At 47.5% G+C, this 22682-nt stretch overlaps 1 protein-coding gene across 1 annotated transcript in view; it reads left to right on the forward strand.

Moving 5' to 3' along the window:
* Positions 1-10787: 10787 nt before the first annotated feature.
* RYBP (RING1 and YY1 binding protein) overlaps positions 10788-22682 on the forward strand; it is a 43652-nt gene continuing 31757 nt past the window's right edge. Inside the window, exons 1-2 of the mRNA XM_075158617.1 lie at positions 10788-11020; positions 11952-12077. Of these exons, the coding sequence (XP_075014718.1) occupies positions 10989-11020; positions 11952-12077 (158 nt within the window). The 5' untranslated portion in view covers positions 10788-10988. The remainder of the gene's footprint in view (positions 11021-11951; positions 12078-22682) is intronic.

The raw sequence follows: 22682 nt of genomic DNA on the forward strand, positions 1-22682 counted from the left end.
CATCTAACAATAGATGTAGGATGGGAAGGGCAGGGTCGATATGGTTGCACGCCCTCCTGCGCCTCCTGAAATCCGGGCTCCACCGTGGGCCTGACTCCATCGTGGTGAAATTCAAAGCAGGAGGCTGAAATCATGGAAGCCAGAGGCTCCGGCTGTGCCTCCTCCACCTGGGCCTGCCTGGCATAATATTAGCTTCACGCCTGAGCGAGGAGGACTTGGTTTATTAAACTTGCAAACCTGCCTTGCGCTAGCCCTTGGGTATTTAGGACTGCCGGGTCTCTGGGGCAGGATGCTCTAATGCTACTTTTATGCCACGTCTACTGCAGCGAGGCCTCCTTAATTGGCTTGTGGTTCCCACCAGCACTGCAAGCAAAGACCAAGCGACGGAGGAAAATCTGCCAGGACCACAGCTACCGTTCGGTGCTGGTGCATCATTAGTTCACACGGCGTCTCTCTCCCCAAAGACAAACAACCTTGGTAGCCAGAAAGGTCTGCGGGGAGGATGCGCAGCAAAATCCAAGCACAAGAAGTGGGGGGACACAGGCGGTCCTCATCTGCAAGACATCCTCCTGCCCAGCCCGGTTGCTCCCCTCCACCGAGTCCTGACTTTTCAATAGATGGGGGGAACTTGCAGTGAAATTTTCTTTTTTTTTTTTTTTTTCCTCTGTTTTTAAAAAACAGGCCCCCCTCTTCCCTGCTTTAATCACTTTAAAACAACCCTGGAGGAGCGAGACTAGGGTAAATAAATGTGGGAACCAGGGGAGTTCTTGAACTGTTAAAGAAATCAATATAAATCACAGAGTAACCTTGCCCTGATATCTTCCTTATCACCTCTGAGGCTCTACCTGCCTTTGTCTAACAACAATCTCAGTTAATTAGATAATTAATCTAATTATCTAATTAGGTGGAATTGCTAATAGCTATTCCACCTAATTAGGCCAGTGGCTGTATCTCAGTAGCGGCGGTTCTCTCTTTCTGGCTAACCCTCCACCTTCTGCCATGCCCGAAACCAGGCACTGACACAATTCATGACTCTTTGTTTGCTTTAACCAAAACCACCTGGAAACAGTTTTACATTTTTACTCAGGCTTTCCTTGAATGAAAGCAAGGTGGCCAGTTGGAAAGTAGAAAAGGAAGCTCTCAGCACAAGATTAATTTTTTAGCAATGAATGCAGCAAGCGCTTCATTTTTTTACTCATTCTCCTGGCGTAAGATTAATTTTAGCTCTGAACACAGCAACCTGTTAGGTTGAATTGATCCTAGGGAAACATATTGCTCCGAGGCTGGGGAAACAACGTAAGTAGCTTTTTTTTCCCCCTTTATTTGGACAAGTTTAGCTAACTCATGGCTGCGGTCCCAAACGCGGTCTCTTCCCCTGCAGAAAGGCGGGTTGTTCTCTTGCTGCAGCTTTCCCAATCCGTCCTATGTGCGACGGCGCGAGGGAGATGGCCAGAATTAAAACCAGCCTAAGGCCGTCGGTTCCCCTGGCAGCAGAGTCCCACCGCTCGTCTCTGCAGGGTGCTGTAGCTGGCAGCACCACGACACTAGTTTTGGTGACGGCAGCACCGCTGTCCCCTCAGGAGCTGTAGATGCTTTTGGAGGTGCAAAGCACTATACAGCACTTGCATTTTTTTTTCCTTAATGCCTAAATTGGATTTAAGGGCATTTTTGTACATTCCAAAACAAATCAGCAGCTGTTTGCAAAGCAGGCAGCCAGAACTTGGCCCTGAGAAAAGATCGATGCGCTCACGGTTGCACCCAAAGCTCTGCTTTCTTGGGATCCCAGCTTACGCACCAGCCTAAGCACAAGAAAAGCCATTCAACGTCTGAGCAGTCAAGAATTTAGACCCTTCCAGTCCCAGGAATGTTTGATGGCTCACGCCATCGCTATCCATTGCTGGAGAACCTCGCTGGAACCCCTCCAACGCCTACAGCCATGGCAGGCATCACTTGGTGCGGTGCTCGCGGAAGGAGGCGTTGGGCTCAGAAATCAGCGCTGTGTGTCAGAGTCCATGGGAATCCTGGCTGGAGTCTGGACGAGGTAAAATGGCCAGGTAGGTTCTGCAAGAGCATTTCTGCGGTAGACCACTTCTCTCTCCTGGAAACACTTCCTTCCCATAGTGCTCCCAGGATTATCTGCTGCAATAGCATCCAGACCTGTGATCTGGCTCTGGGTAGAGTCCTGCTCCTGCCTACATCCTCCTGCACAACTGGGATGATGGGCAACAGATGAACCCATGGCTTTTCATTTTGCTTTCTCTGTTTTTTGGTTTGTTTGGGTTTTTCTTTTTTTTTATATATATATAACTGAAGCATCATAAAATGTCTCCTTGGGGTAGTTTGATTTTTCTTTAAAAAAAAAAAGTAATATATTATATATATATTTTTGAACTGCTTGAAGCAAAGTTGTCTCAGCATTCTCATTTTGAAACCCCCATATTGAGGTGTTTATTACAGCATTGTGAAAATTCACATTTAGTTGAAACTTGGCAAATGTTTTGGCTTGAAGCAAGTTTTCTTTTGAAGGAGTTTACTGTTAAGTGTTTAAGGGTTTTTTTTCCTTTCTCTCTATTTTTCTTTTCAAAAAGCAACACCTTCCAGAACTGGTTCAGAAGCAGTATGCCAGCTCTGCAGCAAGTGTGAAAGCTGCGAGTCAAGCGCAGAGCTGCAGCCATTCATGCTTTTTTCTGACATCTGTTACGGGAATGGGAAGAAGGCAATTCAGCTGTACTCTATGAGAAAAGAGGCTTTTTTGTTGTTGTTGTTGTTTTGGTGAGTCCTGAGTAGCTGCCCTCTCACCAGATGCCGGTGATCCTAACGCCAGCTGCACAGCGCACAGCATCTCTGATTGCCTGGAGCTGGTCCCTTCACACGCCCCAGCGCAAGCCAGATTTGCTGTACCTGTAAGAAAACTAAGTGTGCGGCAGGCTTGTTGCTGTTGTATGACTTAGATGTGTATTGAATAATGACATCTCTGGCAGGGGCTGGGATCTTGTTGTTACAGTTCCACTGGAGTAAATGCAGTTACTGCTGATCTGGTTTGTGCTGTGGCCTCAATATCGATGACACAGTCTATACTTTGCTTTGTACTCGCATGTTTTTCTTCTTTTTCAGGTGTGCAGACCCATGTTTTTCAATGTGAGGACGTCTGGGTAGATAACTAGGTTTATATAACCTGTGCTAGCAAGCTGCACGTCCCACAGAGCCAGGAGCAGGAGTCACCTACGTGGTCTGATGGACAGCAAGCCTTGCTTCATCCCTGCCCTGCATGGAGGACTCGCTACGAGGCGGCAGGAGTGTGTGCACAGAGCTCTTGCGGGGAGGCTCTTCCACGTCCCGTATTTCTGCGTGCCGGGGTGGGTGCGTGAGGAACAGCCCAGGAACTGGTGTCTGGCACCAGTGGGAAGTGGCTGTTGCTGACCAGTGTTGGGTCCCTGGCTGCCCAGGGGAGCCCAGCAGCACTGCCAACCTCCTCTGCACCCTCAGCCTGCAAGCTGTGAGATGAGTGAGGATGAGGATGGACAGAGCAGACAGCCAGATCTCGGGCAGCGCATCAGTAGGGCCAGCCTTAATGGTCTTGTGTCTCCACATGGAGGTGGGCAAACACCTCCAAAGACAGCCAGGACCTCCCTGCCACCTGAGACGGTTCTAACCCTGAGCCCAAATGGGATGTCTTCTGAGATTCTGAAACATTGTAAATTAAAAATTGGTTAGCTTGTTTGGTTTTTTTTTTCCCCACTTCCAGTTTCTAGCAGCAGCCAGAAGTGGAAGTACCAAAGTCTTGAGAGTGAGCCTGCTTTCTCTGACTTTATCTTGCAAACTCTGGAAGTTTGAAGAGGTCTGATAACCACTCTTACCCTATCTTATTTAGCAGCTTACTCTCCACCCGAGGGGGTTCCCAGTGCCCTACCTGAGATGGCTCTGCTCACACGACCGTGCTGGCTGGCTGCCACAGCACTGCTCACTAGAATAGGAAAAAATAGCATTGGTACTTTTTGTCCAGTCCTTTTTGTGCTTTTTCTATTTTTGCTCTCCTGTTGAACTTGCCACAACAGAATTGTGCTTGTGCCGTGAAGATATCAACCTATTACCACCGTTTTGTATCACAGATACGACAATTTCACTGCAATATTTAAGATACCTTGCTGGAATACCTGTGGTTGGACAAGTGTGAATTTGGCTTTATCTGTATCGGGGCTTTTCAGCTCCTCCCACAACGCGTAATTTACTTAGGTGATTGAATTGCAATGTTGACTTACTCTTTACCCCCCTCGTGTTATCCTAAATTTGTTTTTGGTATTTTATTAGATATCATTTTTTGACACTGCTCCCATGTATCATTGCTATGCAGATGTTAACAGATCTATTTACCATTTTCCACTTGCTGTGTTTCATTAGTCTATTTGGCAACTTTGTCTTTCCTCGTCGCAGGCTTCAATGCTCTACAAACTGCGTGGAGCTAGAAGATCAAGGTGCTTTTTCTTGGTTGCCAGCATCTAGCACAAAGGGGGAGGCAGATTTGGAGATGTTGCTTGTTTCTATGGATAATAATCAATAAGACCCATTAGGGAGACAACTACATACATCACTAAACTTTGACCTCTGCTCTCCAGAGCAGTCCCAAGATGCCTATTCATATGCTGGTGACATCCAGATTGCGCTACTGTAAAAGCCTCTTTGCTTGGGAAGGGATTACAGATTTAAATTGCACAGCCTTTGCTATCTGTAGAATACAGCGTGCAGGATGCTTAGCTAGAGCCTCTAGTTTTTGTTGGCTTTCTTTTCTACTCAGCCGAGTTTTATATTTAACGCTGTTGCACGCAGAGTTTTTTATGTCTCTCTACCTTTTCAGGCTGTTTTCTACTCCTGTCTGTCTGGCATTTTAAGGGTTTGCAGACCCTGGAGATTCTTGGCACTGGCTGTTGCTTGCATATTGCTCCTCATCTTTCAGATCCTTTTTCTGCTATGTTGTTCTTCGGCAGGCTGTTTCTGATAGAAAGTTTTTGGCTTGCTGTTTGAAGTTCCTGATAGTCGGCATTTGATCACTTGCTAATTCAGTTCTAAAACTATTTTCCAAAGAACCCATGAAAGACTATCTATAAATAGATTATATAAAAAAAAAAGAAAGAAACAAAACTTTAAAAATACCCTTACTTTGCTGAATAGAGGAAGTTTTAAGTTTTCTGGGAGGAAAACCACACATACCAAATTTAGATGCAAATTGGAAATCCCTGGGTGTTTGAGAAATCCATTTCTAGGCACAAAAGCTGGATGAAGAGTTTTCTTCTCCCTGTACGTCTCCTCTTCCCTTGAGAGAGCATCTACTGTAATCTGTTGGTTAGAAACAAGTCAGACAAGATTATTTGGTGTAAGTGGGTGAGGAGGGAAAGAAAGGACTCTGATGACAGCAGCAGGGTCTGACTGCAGTGGGATCGCAGGGGCAGGAGGGACCGCGTGAGCTGCTCTGCTGTGTGATTCCTTCTGTAAGCAATCAAGGTCCATCTTTACATTGACTGCCTTTGCTCCTCCCATTGCGAGGCTGTTTCTGTTCCTCGCTCCTCTGAAGGTTAGAAACAGATGTCTAGTTTCCAGCCTACGCGTCCAGCATAGATCAGTTGTGCTCTTCTCTCTTGTCTGCTAGCTCTTTTATTGCTGCGATGTGCTGCCTCCTTCCCCAGTGTATTTTTTTAGGAGTGGTCATATCCCCTCCCAGCCTTTGTTTCCCTAGGCTGAGTTTGTAGAGACCTCTCGCATAAAATAGGCTTTCCATTCCTCTGACCATCCTAGAAACTCTTCTCCATGCTTGAATGCATTTTTTTCTTCAGCTGGAGAATTGTCTGGAGAATGGTAATTCCAACAAGATCTTGCCTGTGCACTGTACAAAATCATTATATGTTTCCCTGCCTCTATTCGCTGGTACTTCTTCTGATACCCTCTGCTTGACATTGGCCTTTTCAGGAGCTAAGTCACACCAGGGGCACACAAACACCTGAGACAGTCTTCTCCCTCCTGTGTGCCATAACAACGGGCTTCTGCTCTAAGTCAGAAAGTTTTATTACGAGCATCCAGCTGCCTAAGTTGGTAACACTGTATTTCATCCCATTTCCATTTTGCTCTCTCTCAAGGTTATTCTCTTCTTCCAATGTGACATTCGGCTTCTCATCTTCAGGTTATTAGCACAATCCCTCCTTTTCCTAATGGGGTCACTAAGGAAAATATCAAGTAATGTTCATCCCAAGGCAGTTTTTTTTGAGGAGCTCTACCAATGATCTTCCTCCAGCCCCGTGGTTCAACATGCTTCATCCCTTCCCTACTTTGCCGTGCCTGTGCTCCCAGCTCAGCTAAAAATATCCCATCTGAACGTGCATCCAAGTCTTTAGTGAATTCTGGAAAATGGCACACTGTGTGTTAACTCTTCCTTATCGTTTGTTTCTCTCCCACAATTATCAGTGAAGTCTCTTGTGTCCCTGTATTAATCCGAGACGCTTGTTAATTTAGTACGTTTTGCCAGAGCATGCGTAAGTCTCTGAGGTGCACCATGGCCATCCATCAGCCAGTTCTGTGTTTACACAATCCCTAGCACAACACTTTTCCCCAAAAGCTTACAAACTCAGCCCGGGCCACATTTTCAAAGATGCTGTCAAGTGCTAAGTGAGACTTCCAGAAGTAGTTTCCTCCTGACTTCTCGCTGGCGTTGGCACCTGAAGCCGATGGCAGTTAATGCTGTGCTTTGAAAGCAAGAGAGGGTGCGGTTAGTTGGCCACCGTGTCTCTGGCCAATGCATGCTTTCTGGTTTGGTATTTTGTTTTGTGGTAAAGACTTACAGGCAGGAGTATAGGCTCCTGCTTCCCTTGCCAAGGATGCCCTCATGGTACAGCAAATATTATGCTACTTTGTGTGATATCCGTCGGCTTTCACACAGCCTCTTTTTCTTCCACCCCTTGATGTCTTCTTATCCTGGAAATCTGGGGAGGCCGAACATATTTAATCCCCTTCAGCAGGACATAGAGAAATGAATGTTGGCTGTTAAGGTGCTCTAGTGTAGCTGGTTCACCATTTCTACCCTCAATTGCTAATTTCCCTTTCCACCCACTTCTACTAAAAGGTGCTAATCGTGTGGTGATAATCAACTTCCCTGCCCCAGAGAGCAGCAGCATCACTTCTGATCCTTTTAGATCTGGCTAAACTAATAGAGGGACCTGTGTCCTGAGCCTGATTCCAACCCCTGCGTAACAAATTCCTTATTAAATCCACAGAAAAGTCATTTACCAGTGGTTAGACTTCAGGCTGTTCAGGACAGCAGTCACTTCTGAGAAGTTACGCACATCTGATGCAAAATTACAAAAATGCGTATTTACCACAGTGACCAACGGAGCCGAGAAGCTCAAGTTAATATTTATATTTGGCATTGAACCCTATGCACAAATACTGACTTTGGCTGCGTGCGTAGTGTTCCGGTGTATTTTTAAATCCATTTATACTGATGGTCCAGGTGCAGGGAATTATCCCTGTGCTCTCGGCACCCCAGGTTTTGGAGGTCTCACCATGCTGAAGAGGCTATTAGCAGGGTGCTTAGCTCAGGGGTGTGCCTCCGAGCATCCCTGGCCAGCTGCTCCGTGGAGGGTACGGACCATTGCTTCGGACAGTCGCCTGTTTTCAGGTCTGAAGCAAAGAGGCAGGAGCAGCTGCAGTGCTGCTGGGGTGAGGGATGGTTTGGGTGAGGGGTATGGGGATGCTGAGCCAGTGCAGAGGGGTAACCATGCCAGTCTGTCTCATCCCAACACTGCTGAGAAAGGGGCATCTTCTGGAGGCAAGAGTGGGAATTTCTTCTGCTGGATTTACCACCAACTGAACAGCACCGTGGAGTCCAAAACATTTAGCTGGAATGAGTTTGGTTTGAAAACTGGTGTCAGATTCACGTGTGAGCCTAGAAATTTACCCCTTTCTCTTTTCAAATCAAGAGTGCTGGAGTTAATGAGAAGTGCTAAATGACTTGCCCAAGGCTGTCTTGTGAGCACGTGAGAGCCCAGACTCCATTAAAAATCTCCAAATACTCAGTGGGGTGCACTGCCTGTGCCACCTCAGTGAATTTTGAGGCCGGCAGGATAACTCACTGTGCTAACACCACGGTGTGAAAGAAATACCCCACCAAGGCAGCTGTAATTCAGTTTGTATTTTCAGCCCTGATTTCTGCCAATGGTTCCTGTCTCAGTGCATCGGTGTCTGGAGAGGTGAACAGAGAAGCCCTGCCTGCAGGATGCAGCATCCCAAAAGCTCCAGCTGGATCAACGCAGGAGTCCACCGGTGGCCACGGCACTCCTCCAGGAACTGTCCGTGAAGATAGAGACACCCAACTGCAGCTTGAAGGGTGTTTAACAAACTGGGCATGATCACCTCCCATTGCATGTACGTGATTGCATGAAGTCACGCTATACTTGGGTTGCCAAGCTTTTAACACGTGACTTTGAAAGCGTTATTTGCTGAGGAAGGAAGGTTTCCAGGGGAATTGATAATAAAGGATGTAGTAGGTTTTTGGAAAGAAAACAACTTTTGCTATGAAAACAGCAACCCTGAAACATTTTTGAGGAGATAAATTGCTTTCTAAAAATGGGCTGTAGCTCTTTGGTGTTTCCACAATAACTTACTCTGCCTGTGGTGGCTGTCGCTCTGCTTAACACGGCAATGGGGAGCTAAGGGAAGCATCTGTGGCAGAAAGCAGAAGTCAGACTGTGCCTAGATCTCCTCCTGAGTCAAAATTTCAGCGCTTTCTGCTTTTCTGTGCTTCTTCTCAGATTCTTCACTGATCTCGTCCCCAAATATAGTGTTCTTCTTGTCCCCATAAACATCATTGCCATGAAGTTCTGGTAGCGATTGCACACCAGGACTCTGTGCTTACCAGACCCCGTGAGCACTGCTGAGTTACTGTTCCCGCACAGATTCCCAAAGCAAACGTTACTGCCGTAATCTAAAAGAGCAAAAATGTTTGGGAAACAGCAGATGCAATGGGAAAATGACACTTCCTACATGTGATAATTGCATAACCTTAACTCTGCCCTTGGAGTATGTCTGCTTCTCGCTGTATTGTTCGGGAACTTGCGTGGCATAGAAAAAAGTCATTGGAAGTCTTCGTCTGTACAAATCGCAGTTAAATCTGTTGGCAGAGGTGCCAGCAAGGGTTAAATTACCTGTGTGGGGACGGGGGGGCTGGGTAGGCTAAGTGGATTACATGCAGCTATTGAATACCGAGAGGTGACTCTGTCAGCATGATTTGACTGTTGAAATGGGCATTGGTGGAAGGGAAAAAACCTCTGTGGCTTGTCAGTGAGTCCAGATCACTAAAGCTTTCAAGCGCAGGACACGGTTATGCTTCCCTCCTGTAGGTAGGAGCTATCCTGCCTTAAGCCAGTTACATTGGTTTGCTTTTTAAGGAGCAATTTTCTTTATTTTTTTCTTGTGTTCAGCCATAGGTTAACTTTGTTCAGACTGTCTTCATCCCTGCCCTGCAGCCCCGCTCCCGGGCACAGCCCCGTGCAGCCCACAGACATCCCTCCTGTCTGTGCTGTTTCTTGCCTGGGGATGAAGTTTGCTCTTCACTGGTGGGAGCTGTTAGCTCAGTTGCCACTGAGAAACTGGGAAAGTATGGTGAAAAAATGTCTGCCCTGCAAGGCTTGCGCTCGCGCAGCTAGGAGTGGTTGAACCAACTTTTGTCTTTACTCATCGCTCATGACCCTGTCCTTCCGCAGCTGTTCATTGCCCCCATCTCCTCCCGCAGCCGCTGCCGAGGAACCGGCCCCGCGTGAAAGGTGGCTCAGCAAAGACGGCGAGGGCTTGTCCTTGGCACATCGCCGTCCAGCCCGCCACGCCAGCATTTCTGCAGGCCCGAAGGGGCAGGGGGGGAAACTCGGGACAGGACTGCTGCTTTTTGGGAAATGCCACTTTTTGCCACCTCGGCAGTTTTGCAGAACCACAGCTTGTGCTTTCGGGGTGGAGTTGATAGATCATTGAGGGATTGATGGGGACGTTTCTGGAGGACTACGGCAGTGCTGTTGAAATACCTTCTGCTCGGTACGGGCTAGCGACCTGACCCGAAGCGGAACGGAAATTCATAAAGGTAGCAGCCGAGGTATTCGTGAAACCACCCGGAGCCCGTGCCCGAGGAAAGGGCACAGAGGAGCAGCTTGCTCCCGGCTGCCCAACCCTATGGGGTAACTTCCAGCGCAGCCGCACGACGAGGCACGGTTCGGCCGCCCTTCCCCTGAGGGAGCGGGCCTACGCATCCCCCGTCCCCCGCTGACTGCCGCCGGTACCTGCTGCCCCTCCCGCCGCCCGGAGCCCGCTCCCGCCCCGCGGGCAGCACGGGGCCGCACGGCCGCGCTCTCCCCTCACGGGCTCCTGCCCGCAGCAGGCCCCGGCGGGGCGCCGCCGCCCTCAGCCCCGCTCCCCCGGGGACGGGCAGGCGACGAGCCCTCTGAGGGGGAAGGGACGGGAAAGGAAGGGGCCAACCGCCACCGCCGGCTGAGAGGAGCCCGCCCTCCCGCCGCCCCGGGGTCCCGGAGCGGGGGCAGCGCCCGCGGCGCTGAGGGGAGGGAGGGAGGCGGCCCGAAGGGGCTCCCGGCCGGGGGCGGAGGGCCGCCGCGGGGCGGGGGTGGGACCCGTCGGGGAGGCGGCGCGGCGCGGCGCGGGGGGCGCTCCCCGCTCTCCTCCCCGCCAGGGCTGGCGGCGGGGCCGCCCCCATTGGCCGCGGCGCGGCGGCGAGCTCCGCCCGCCGGAGCGGCGCGGCGCGGGGAGGGAGAGGAGGGAGGAGGAGGAGGAGGAGGAGGAGGGAGGGCGCCGGGCTGCGCTGCGCTGCTAGTCTGGAGCGGAGCCTGGCAGCGGCAGGAGCGGCGGCGCGGGGGTGAGGAGCAGCCGGAGCCTGCTGGACGGAGGCAGCCCCGTCCCCCTCCCCCTCGCCTCTTTCTTTGTGCGCAGGGCAGGGGCGGCCCCGATCCATGGTCATGGGCGACAAGAAGAGCCCGACCAGGTGAGCGGGGGCGCGGGGGCCGCGGGGGCGGGCGGGGAGAGGCACCTAAGATGGAGGGAGCGCGGCAGGGGCCGCCCCTGCCTGCCCCTGCCCCGCCGGCGGCGGCGGGCCCGGCTCGGCGCTGGCGCGGCGGGAGGGGATGGCGGTGGGTAGGCCCCTGGCTGGTAGTTGCGTGCGTGTGCTCCGCCGCGGGGGAAGGGGGGGCGCGGCGGCGAGGGGCTCCTAAGATGGAGGGAGCGCGCGGGGAGGGGGGCGGCGTGCCCGCGCCGCCCCGCCAGGTACGCGGGGGGCCGGGGCGGGGGGGCTGCGGGCGGGGAGGGAGGGAGGGAGGCTCCTAAGATGGAGGGAGCGTGGAAGGGCAGGAGGAGGAGGAGTGCCGGTGTCTCCCTGCCTGCCGCCGGTGCCAGGGCTGGTCTGGTGTGAGAGCAGCCATGGCGGCTCCGCTCGCTCGCACTCCCGCTCCGCGCACTCGCTGCTCCCAGACAAAGGGAGGTTTAACAAGGTGGAGGAGGGAACGCGCCTCCCAGCCTTCAAACTCTCCCACCCTCCCTCCCACCCTCTCTCCGAGGGAGGGGGGCGGCCCCCGCCGCGGTGCGGGGGGCGCCGGGGGACGCGGCCGGTCCGGCCCGGCTGGATTCGGCCCGGCCCGGCCCGGCTGGGCCCTCCCGCGGCGCGGGGCCGGGGCCGGAACGCGGCGCCGCACCGCACCTCTCCGGGCGCCGGCCCCGGTAGGTGTTTGTCGGCTGTTCCCGGGCGCGGGGGGAGAGGGGCGGTGAGAGCAGGCGCTGGGTTTCGGGGCTCTGTAACATGGTTTCTCATGTGTGTGTGTTTTCTTTCTCTCCTCCTCCTCTCCCTCCTCCTCCCGCCGCCTTCTCCTCCCCAAACACACACGTACACACACACGCTTCCCCTCTCCCTCCCCCTCCTCAAGGCCGAAAAGGCAAGCCAAACCTGCAGCCGACGAAGGCTTTTGGGATTGTAGCGTGTGCACCTTCAGGAACAGCGCCGAAGCCTTCAAATGCAGCATCTGTGATGTCAGGAAAGGCACCTCCACAAGGTACGTCCGCACCTTTCGACGCGGCTTTCACTCTGCACTGGGCTGCACCGACTTGTTGATTTTTTTCGCTGTTGCCTGGATATCGGCTGGTTGTACCCCTCCTTCCCCCCGATGCAGTCCCTTCTGTCCCCGTTCAAAAGCTTGTGGAGTTTAAAAATTCTCTTTCAAGCGTTTAATTGGAGCTGGAAGACATGTTTCGTGGATGTGGCAGCGAACTGAATCTTTCTGTTGTTCTGTGCTTTTTTGTTGCTGATGTACGGAGGACCTCTTGGAGATCTGCAGCCAGCCAGAAGCGTTTTGACTGTGGTTTGGGGCGGGTGGTTTTCTGTGGTTTGGGGGGAGATTTACCTGTGTTTTCTGCAGGAATAGAAATGATTGAGGATTAGGGAGCGAGAAGGGAAACGGCTGAAGCTAAAGATGCCCTGAGAACAACAACTCCCTTCCTGAGATGTTGATCTCTTGGTGTCTGTTGTCATCTGAAAGGAATCGGCTTTGTGCTCAGTGTGGGAATGGTGCGGATTTCTGAAGGCTTTAGCTGTCAGGTCTCTCTGTTTGCCATGCGCTGGGTAACTCTGGAAGTCTTTATGAGATGGTGAAGATGATATACAGTAGTTAATTTAATTAAAAACAAACAAACAAAAACCAAAAAACTTGTGCTTTCCTGCTTTAGTGGCTTCAGAAAGTTTGTCCTAGAAATACCAGTTGGCACTAAAACAGGCATGTGGTGCTCTGCTTTTTCTTTCTTCTTCTTCAACATGTTCTACCATGTTGACTTCTGATTTTGTTCATATCGTACCGTCCAAATGTGAGTTCCCGTTGCTCTGCTCTGCCAAGGAAGTAGTCCGTAAGATTTCCATTGTGAAAGGCATCGTTTTCCTCCTTTGAGTGAAGCGGTGTATTGAGATGCTCTCATCAGCAGGCTGTTTGCATGACTTGGCTGTCTTGACTTGATTGACAAAAGAGGTGAAAGCGTGTTCGGTTGGTTATTGTTCGCACTGTGCTTTAGACAATGTGAAGTGCCTACATTTTTAATGGGGAGCGTGCTTTTGGGCCATTGAAACTCTCCGAGTTGCAGGAACAGAGTGCTGTAGTGCTTCACTCTGTGTTTTATGATGCACGTCAGTTACAAGTATCCCTACGCTTTTTACAAAATATACAGAGGTGTTGAACTTAAAACAATTTTAAATAGCGTAGTTATAGCATTGAATAAGGTCGAGCTTTTGGGACGGTAGTGTTCTGTATGCACCTAGAGCTGATTCTTCACTCGTTTTGTTCAAGCGTGTTTTGTCATGCAACTAAACCTTCACAGCACGCTTGATTTCTGTGGTTTTCTGTTTCCTTGGCTTCCCCGTTGGCTCAGGTGAAACACATTGATCCCGCAGTCGTCTGGTATTTAACTGTGCTACTACAGAGCGTAGCCTTGCAGTCACTGAGAGTTCTCACAGCGTCATGTCAAGCATGTGCATGGGTGTTTGTAGGAGGAGAGGCTTAATGAGATGTAGGAGCCCATATGGGTTGTATCTTGTATCATTTTCATTGGCCACCATGCTGATGTTCATTTTGAGAGCAGCAGCTTTCTCTTGCATGCCCTTTTTTTTTTTTTTTTTAATTGATAATTTTCAAACTGTTCGTTGAGGTAGTAGGATGTTTTGTCTTTTAAAGGACCCTTAAGAGGGATAGCAGTTGGTGATTTCAGGTTAAGAGCTGTAGCCTTACTTGCAGATGTGATCCTCGGGCCTAGAACATTGTACTTCTGTTTAGCTTTTAATGGACCCTTATGAATGGCTTCTAATTTTAATTCATTTAATTCATCAGCTTTCTATTCATTTTTGCTGCTTTTTAAATTGCCTTTGTTTGTAGAATTTGAGCAAGTATTTAAAATACTCAATGGACCATCATGTCTTCTTGCATATTTATACAATTTATGAATAAATATAACCAAAAGCAGGAGTGATTGAACGTTGTGAGTGAGCGTTGTATGTTGAGAAGACCTGGGAGGTCAGAGTTCTTTGTTGTGGTATTGCTTTGAGTGTTACAGTATGTGACGTACGAGTCAATGCTGGGGAAATTCTTCAGAATTTTTTAAATAAATGACTGATGTAAAGATGCTTAATGAGTTATGACTGATAATTTATTACTTGACATATAAGGTGTCTGATGAGTTTGACTTTTAAGTTGCAATTTGACAAGTTGATGACACTTCTCCACATTTAAAACTGCCTTGCTTCATTAAGGCTTACTTCAGTAACACTTACTGGAAATTTATCAAACTCACTTTTTTAAAAACTCAACAAAGTACTGAAAGACAGCCATCGTAGACATGGTAAGGCAGCTGATATTCATCAAATTATTGTGTGCAATTACAGTATGTCCGGTTTTTTTATTAAGGTATGACCTGTTTCCCCCCACCTCCACTGTGAAGCCAGTTATTTGCTGTAGAATTTACTTTGGCTGATAACTATTCTCTGATTTGAGAACTAGTTAGAACGTTAGCTAATTCTCACCGTGTGTGTATTTTTTCAGACTTGATATAATCTGTTGGTGTGTGGGAGGGGTGGCTGGCAGCAGTTAGAAGTTTTACTTTCTCAGATGCAACTATCCCCTTTCCTTAGGATCTCATAAAAGGAGCTTCAAACACAGTGAGTTTTAGAGTTGACGTGCCAAGTCAAAATCACTGTAGATGCTAAACAGTTAAATTGCACCTGAATACTTTTTCAAGGGGCTGTTTATAAATATTTCATTTGCACTTTTAAATAAAAATGAGGTCAAATCCATCTCAAGAGAATTGGGAGTTGTCGTGCAAAGATTACATTAAACCTGTAGTACTTACTTGAATAATGGATTTGTTACAGTATGTCGCTAACTCCCTTTCCTCAACTTTATTCCTGCTATTTTATGGTTAAACTTTATTACGCTCTATTTAGGCAAGTATGTTGAGTTTTTCTATAATTTTCCTTCTGTGAGGATCATGGCAAAGATATAAAAGCTGTGTTCAACACAACGTTCAATTGGGCGAGACAATGATTTAACTGGCTAGCTTGGGAGTGAGCAATGGTAATGTGTTTGCTGGGGTGTACAATACTTTTTTTTCTTTCCTGGAGGTTTTTGTATTGGTGTAATGGTGCAGGGAACTGGTGTTGGCCACCACTTCCGCTTGCGTCCTGTGGCTCTCCTGGTGGTTTGCTCTGGTGTGGCCCCACCAGCTCCTGCACACAGGAGAAAACTTGAATTAAAACTTCTGCCGGGAAGTTTGCTCCATGGACGCGTGTTCCCTTCCAATATCCATCACTTCTTCAAACGTGGAAGGAACGTTTACTGTGGATTTCTGAGGAATGTGAGGGTAGAATTTGGCCCTCAGCTCATTACGGGGAGCTGTGTGCTCCTTTTTGAGGGTAGGTGATGGCTTCCTGTTTCCATTTGATTTTCTTAATGGTATTCTTGCTCCTCTTCCCCTTTGGTTGTCTGATGGTTTACATACGTTGTGTTCCTGTACACCTCTTCTTGTAGCTTCCTCTCTCCTCCTAGGCATGGCCGTGCAGAGTGTTTCTGCATGTTTCTGCTTTCAGACATCGTTTTGAAGGAGGGTATTTCCCCCCTCCCTCTGATTTCACAGAGGTAGTTACTATTTTCTGAAGCTTTCCTTTTGGATAAATAGGCAAGCGGTGCGATGTGGTGGAGCTTCTCTGATGATAATTTTTCTCCGACTTTAGGATAAGTGCTTTCCTTGTCCAAACTTCACATCCTCTATTGTGAATGTGCCTTGATTACAGAGAAATGCACTAAAAAAAAGTCAGTGGAAGATGCGAGAGCAACAACTGGATGCCTGACATGCAAATTAACAAAACAGTGGGACTTTGTAGTACAAAATTAACAAGTTATAGTGTGTAAGTCCTCTGCAAGACAGGCGCTTAATAAGCATTTCTGTTGTGTTTGTTGCTAATACCTGTATGCCTGAAGTGCATGGTTTGGAGTTTGCATCAAGTGATTTGAACATACGTTTCATTGAGGAGTGCTCAAGGAGCGTATGTCAGTAGTGCTTCACTCTTTTGCCATCCTTATTTTTGAGGGGAGGCCAAGCTGAAACTATTCATCATAATTTAAAAATGAATTTTCTTTTGTGTGGAACAGGTGTCTCAGATAGATACTGGCCTTTGTTCCTCTTCAGTTCTCCAGAAAATTCCTTTGCGTGTTTGCAGGATCTAAGCTAGCACCTTGAAGGACGTAAACTACTGTCCATGTTACCACTGAAATGTATTCTCTTGTTCTGCATCCAAGCTGGGCTGACCAGAATAGACACCAGATAGTCCTGCTATTCCTGGAATGAGGAATCAAGCTTGTGATCCTGACTTCTGTACAACTAATATATGCCCTGCTTATTTGCCATGTATTTGCAGGACTGTTCTTCTAAAAATGCTTGCTTTGGTGTGTAGCTATGATACAGGTTGGAAGCAAAGTGGTTTCATTCCGTTCTTTCAAGTTAAATAGCTTTCACCTGCATTAAGGTGGCATTTATTTAGCATCATAGCTGGCCTTTAGGTGCGTTATTTTCTATAAAAATGGAGTATGTGACTCGTCTAGAAAAAGCTGTGTGGAAGGGACGTTGGTGCCTTTACTCTGGAGTATTTGTTTTACTAATTGGCCATTTAGATCTATGGTTAAATCATCCCTATTTTTCCTGTTGATCATTGAAGTTAAATGGCAGTTGGATCAGGTGGAGCAGAGCGTGGTCTGTACCAGCCTGGAGTCGTGCCAGTGCTCCATGGGGTTATCCAGATCCTGGGGATGTGTCCCTCGGGGACTGCTTTGTTGGTAATGGATGATGAGAACAGCATAATTCTGCCTGGGTAGTTTTGAGTGCTGGAATGCATGATACCAATTTGCAAAACGTTTGCCCACATGCAAGGAGTTCTTCAGACCTCTGTTGTCTTATACTTTGTTTACCAGCACTGTCTAAAAGTAATTAGCTGAGACTTTCTGAATTTGTACATGAGGAGTACTTTTGCTAGGTCTGGCAAATCCACGAGGGCATGGGAGCTAAGGGCTGTGGTTTGACAATACACTAAGTTTGACTTTATGACTCGTATTGCTGGACCCCAGGTGCCTCAGCCATGTGGCTTGGGGTATTGATCCATTATAAACTGACTACTGGTACAGATTCACGCTACACTTATTTTTTTAACTAGCATAGAGTTAATCTGTGAGACTGGATCTGAAGCTGAACAGCTTCATCTGCTCAAATCAGCTATTACCTGTCATCCTGGAGCAAGCATAACACTGGCATAAGGTCTGCATCTTGTACTTGGGCTATTTGAAAGAAATAAGAGTTGTGTCCTGATTTACTCTTTGGTAGTGTTTGGCTCTGGCATTAAGACCCAGGATTTCGCTTGGGTCTCAGCACCTCTGGGAAATCGTTCTTAGCAGGGAGCATCCTCGGAATTGATGTGCAGCACCTTGGCAATACCCCTTCACTATGGTTGCCAAATTTGGGTGCCTGAAATGCTGCAGGTGACAAACACAATGGGTACTGTGGTTGCTGCTGTGATTCACTTTGCTTCTACCACTTGGATAGGATCCTATTAAGGAGTAACAGCTATACCTGTTGTGGTGCTTTTTTATCAGGGAGAAAAAAAGTCTTCATGTTAAATAACACAGTAAAATCTGTGTTACAGTTTTCATGTAGATTACCCATTTGGGTTGAATGATTGTGGATGGTAGGGTTTAAAGATCGATCTCTGATTTCTGTTGGAGACTCTATAAAGATCTAATAGATAAACTGCGACACTGAGCCTGTTAATTTATCACTGATAATATGCAGCATCGATATTATTCATTTTTCCCTTCCTCCATAGCCTGCTTTTCTGGGAGACGGGAGATGTATCTGCGTGTAGGAGGAGAGGGCATGTAACTTTCTTTTATTGCTGTAAACAGACGTTGTGTCCACTGGGATACTGGCCCTTGCTCTCGGCAGGTCCTCGTGGGGAACTGGTAGGCAGAGGAATGCCGAGCAACTTTCTCTGCGTGCCTTTCTTCATTGCCCTGATTGTTTCATGTTCCCGTCAGCTGGCTGCGGAGGGGCTGCTGCATTTGCACGATTGGCGTGTGTATTTGCACACTGATGTGGGTTCGTCTAATAAGTGGAACCTTGTATGAACTGGAAATAGAAGTGTGTTTGTACAGTGTTGACTGGCGCAATAGCTGAGGAGGGAGGTGGTGGATGCGAGGCACGGTTCTCTGCGGCCACCCTCGGCTCCTGCGGGATCTTGGCTGACTGTCCTGTGCTGCCTGTTAGTGTTCCCCAGCAGCTCGTAGTGCTGTGGGGCTCTGTTTCGGCTGAAGTGTCAGATCCCTGAAAGCAACGCATGGGACCCAAGAGCAATGAGGATTGAAGGTTGGCAGGTAATGTGCTGTGGGCTGGATGGGTTATTTTGGCTGGCCACATGCAGCGTTTGTGCAATAGCCCGGATACCCCTGCTGTAACTCCAGGCTAATCATGAATCAGGTGTCACTTGTACTCCGGCTGCTGCGAGACCCACTTCGCATTAGCAACGCGAATTAAACAGCTTTGCTGTTGGTAGGCTCGCTGTTTCTTGCTGTGGTGCTGCACCTTTTTTTCCTGCTCCATCGGGCTTGAATGAGCAGACAGGTCCTTCCAGGGTCCCTTGTTGAGAAACACAGAAGTTCACAGCACTTCTGGGGAGTCCTGCCAGTGTGCAGGAATATGACAGCAGGGGCGAGAGGTATGGCTTGCAGAGTGCTCCTGCATTAGGCAAAGAATGCGCTCTGCTTGTCCTTTATTATGTGCATCTCTCCTTGTCTGCGTAATTCTTCTTACGAGGAAACCCACTGACCTATTTTGCGGGATTTCGGGTGGTTCTGTAGGTTAGTGGGTTTCAGTCCTGCAATGTAGGTCACTCGCAAGGTGTACTGGAGTTTCGTAACACATAGCTCTGACCTGAAATAAGATTCATACAAACTCTTTCTGTGGCTGTGTCTTGCAGCTGTACTTCACATCTCTCTTTACACTGGCCTCCTCCTTCACAAGGTAAAAGGAGAAATCTGGGTGCTTCCAGAGGGAGGGGGTCTTACAGGAGGGTTTGTGAGGATTTATTTAAAGTGTGCATGTTTCAGACAGGTAAGGGCAAATTATTGTTGTTGCCACTTCATGTTTATTAAAGGACAGCAAAAAAAGCAGACCATGAATACTGAGTAACCTGTACGTGCCCCCCTAAGCAGATGTCCAGGATTACCAAAATGACAGAAATAATGTGGAAATGCCTCCATGACGTTTACGTAAGTTCCTTTTACGGCTGACACATGCTAAATGCATTGATTGTCTCTTTGTGCAGACAGATTTTCTTTACATCAACCAGAGCTCCTTTCACACTTTTTTAATACGTCTGGAGGTATGACCAAATCCTTAACATCGTTCTTCCCATAAGCCAGCTATTAATTAGGAGCATGTTCTTTGTAGCAGAGTGCTAATTGGTACATCAGCAAATTCACTGCCTGTTAAACATGGGAAAGATTGCAATTCTGACTGGCTGAAATATAAATGAGAGGGAAAAGCATCACTTTTCCTTGCTGGCCTGGTGGGTTTTGTGTGACTGTTCAGTAACTCGGTACCTTTAGAGTCAGGTGAATCTCAGCTCCTTCCTAGAAAAAACAAAACTAACTGGCTAAAATTGGGTATTGTTTTGATAGTATTTTATTATTGAAGTGCTGCCTGTGTTTCTGAAAGTTAAAAGTACACCCACAATCAATCTTCTGTTAAGTAATACTGGAAATGCAGGAGACCAAGGGGTTGTAGGGATCTAAAGTATGGATCATGAAACCACAAGACCTGATTTTGAACCGTATGTGGTCTTATTTGAGACACTGGCCTGGGATTGTGGAGTAACCTCCTATGCTACAAGGATCAAAGTACTAAAAACTTGTAATTATAATTATGTTCTTTACCGCAGAAGCAGAAGTCTTGTAATAGTCAAATTGATTTTAACCTTCTGACTGATAAACATTTTGAAGCATACATTTTATGGTAATTTGCTGAGAGCTGAAATGTTCCATGTTTAAGTAAGCACAGTGTATGCTTTATGTCAGTTGCTATATGGAGGTGCAAACTTCCAGAAACTATATTTACAACTTACATGGGAATCTGTTCAGGAGTTCTAGAAACTTTCGTTTGAGGATCTTATCAGATTGGTTGTCTTTAAATAAAATGGAAGCAAAACAAGTCAGTTTTGGATTCTGTTTAGGGGTAAGCAAGGAATAAATGTTTAGACGTGTTTTCTCAAGCAGATTGTTCTCCAGGATTTCAGTTATGATGGATTGCTTGTAACATGCAGAGGTGCTAAGTGAGACAAAATATCTTGCCTGAGATAAAGCTGCCTCCTTCAGATTTATATTGTTGAGTAGACAGACGTGAGACTGATTATAATCTGAAATATTTTTCCTGAAGTAAATTATTTTTGTGCAGGTGGAACTATGCCCGGGTAATTCATGTGCAACTTAACATGGTTGAATTGAGGAGGTGGACAGAGGATGTAGAAGTACTAGGATTTGGTGGCTTCAGAGATGTTGCAAAATTGATCAGGATGCTGCCCGATGAGTGGTGAGCGTGGGTTACCCCCAGTGCACTGGTCCTGCTCCCAAATGTGCAGTGTTTTTGGAATTAAAGGGGTTGTTCTTAATTGAATAGGATTACTCCCTTCTTAAAATTTTATTATCTGTGCACTAAATAAATACATGGAAGGATTTGTATTTTCTTTCACTTCTATTTGCAGGTGTCAGTGGGGATAGTATGATGTTAGTGTGATTTAAGCCCGTGTAAAAGAGGCTGGAACTCAGTTTCAGCAAATCAGCTAGCTAAATATCCTCGAGTTGCCATTCTTTAATCTGTATGGTTGTATTCACTGCCTGTGTTTTAATTTGACAAAGAAACTTATGTCTATGGTAGGTGTTTCATTCCTTTGTTTAAAAAAAAAAATCGTCTAGATTAGCAGAAGGACATAAATCTTACTTGTCCTGGTTGGACAAAGCATGCATATATGTTCAGGTTGTTGGAAATGTGTGTTTCTGCTGAAACATTTGGCTCTAATTATACATCTCGGAGCTCTTATTCTGAAAGTGCTTTCACTGTTTTTTCAGAAGTGGTACTGAGCACTTTCTCTTCCCGAGATGAGATTTCAATAAGAGAGGCAATACATTGATGGACGATGGCCCTATGATGGAGTCAATCAGCCAGTGCAGTCATTTGTCTCCTGGGGATACAGGGTAGAGCACATCATTAGCAGCAGAAGGGGAGGCTTTCCTCTGTAATGCTAATAGGGTGAGGAGGCTCTGGTTGGTGCCTGTTTGCTGCTATTGCTCAGTTATTACAGGTGCCTTATGGAGAAACAAAACCGTTTTCATTTATTTGTAACCGTCATGGGTGTGGATCAATTTAACAAAAATATTTAATAAGCTTTAGGAAACGTTTCCAATTCAGCGTGGTATTAGCAATTTGTAAACCTATATCACCTAAAACTGCTTGTCATAAAAATGGTGAATTATTTTTGAGGAATTATGTGTGTTTTATTGGTTTTACACACAAGTAGCTTGACTTGCGTAGGAAAGACTGGCAGCTGCCTGATGCCAGCGTGGGATTCGAAGGATAGTGTGTCTTAATCGGCAGAGAAGTGTTGAAAGTGAAGCTGGTGAGTTGCGATGGCGTCGGATTTCCGTCAAAGCGAAAGGCAAAGCACGTGGTAGCGACGGTGGGTGGCTTGTCCGAGGGATGGCTGAGTGGTATGCTGTTGTGCGGTGACAGTAATGAGTTAGCGTAAAGGTAGCTTGGTGTGCTCCAGGCAGTGAGCATCATGCAGCTTTGCCCAGGGAGGACGAGTTAACCTGCAAGTAGCTGTTGCTTCATGGCTGCTTTGCTCCTTTCCGGGCTCTCACCTCTCGGCAGGGGTGGTATAGCGGTGGTCCCATCAGGAACGAGCATGGGTTTGCCGCGGGGTGGGCAGAAGTGCTCCTATTACAGGATGCAGGGCTGCAAACCTTGCATAAGCAGTATCTCGGTGTCCAGAGATGGTTAATTCCCGTGTCGCACACAATGAAACTATAAATGTTGGCAGAAAAGCGTTATGCTGGATGGCTGGTGGGTGTTTCTGTGTACCCACCAGCGCTGCGAGCAGGGAGGTGGCACCCGGGGCACTCCTTGTTGCGGGGACGTTTTTTTCTCCCCCATTTTAACTCGCTGTGACTCTGGACAGTTAGGTAACTCACGTGTGTAGGTTTATCTATCTGTAAAGCAAATGTAGTAAGAAGTCCCTACTACATATGGCTTATAGGAGGTAAAGTTAATTTTTGGAAAATGCTTTGAAGTTCTGAAATGTCTTCTCAAAAACTGCACATGAGGTCAGACTTAAAAAACAATGTTTATCTTCCTTTCTCTGAACTGTATAGATAATCATTTAAAAATAAGAGCAAGAGTAGCAAGAAAGCAAATGATGATGTGACTGCTGGAACGGTGTGGTGGGTAGACTTTGTACACTTCGTTTCACCGATGTGTACAAGGATGTCTTTGCCTCTAAAGCAGTGGAGGAATGGCACAGCTGTGTGCTG

Source organism: Calonectris borealis, chromosome 10, assembly GCF_964195595.1.
Source record: "Calonectris borealis chromosome 10, bCalBor7.hap1.2, whole genome shotgun sequence".
Classification (NCBI taxonomy): Eukaryota; Metazoa; Chordata; class Aves; order Procellariiformes; family Procellariidae; genus Calonectris; species Calonectris borealis.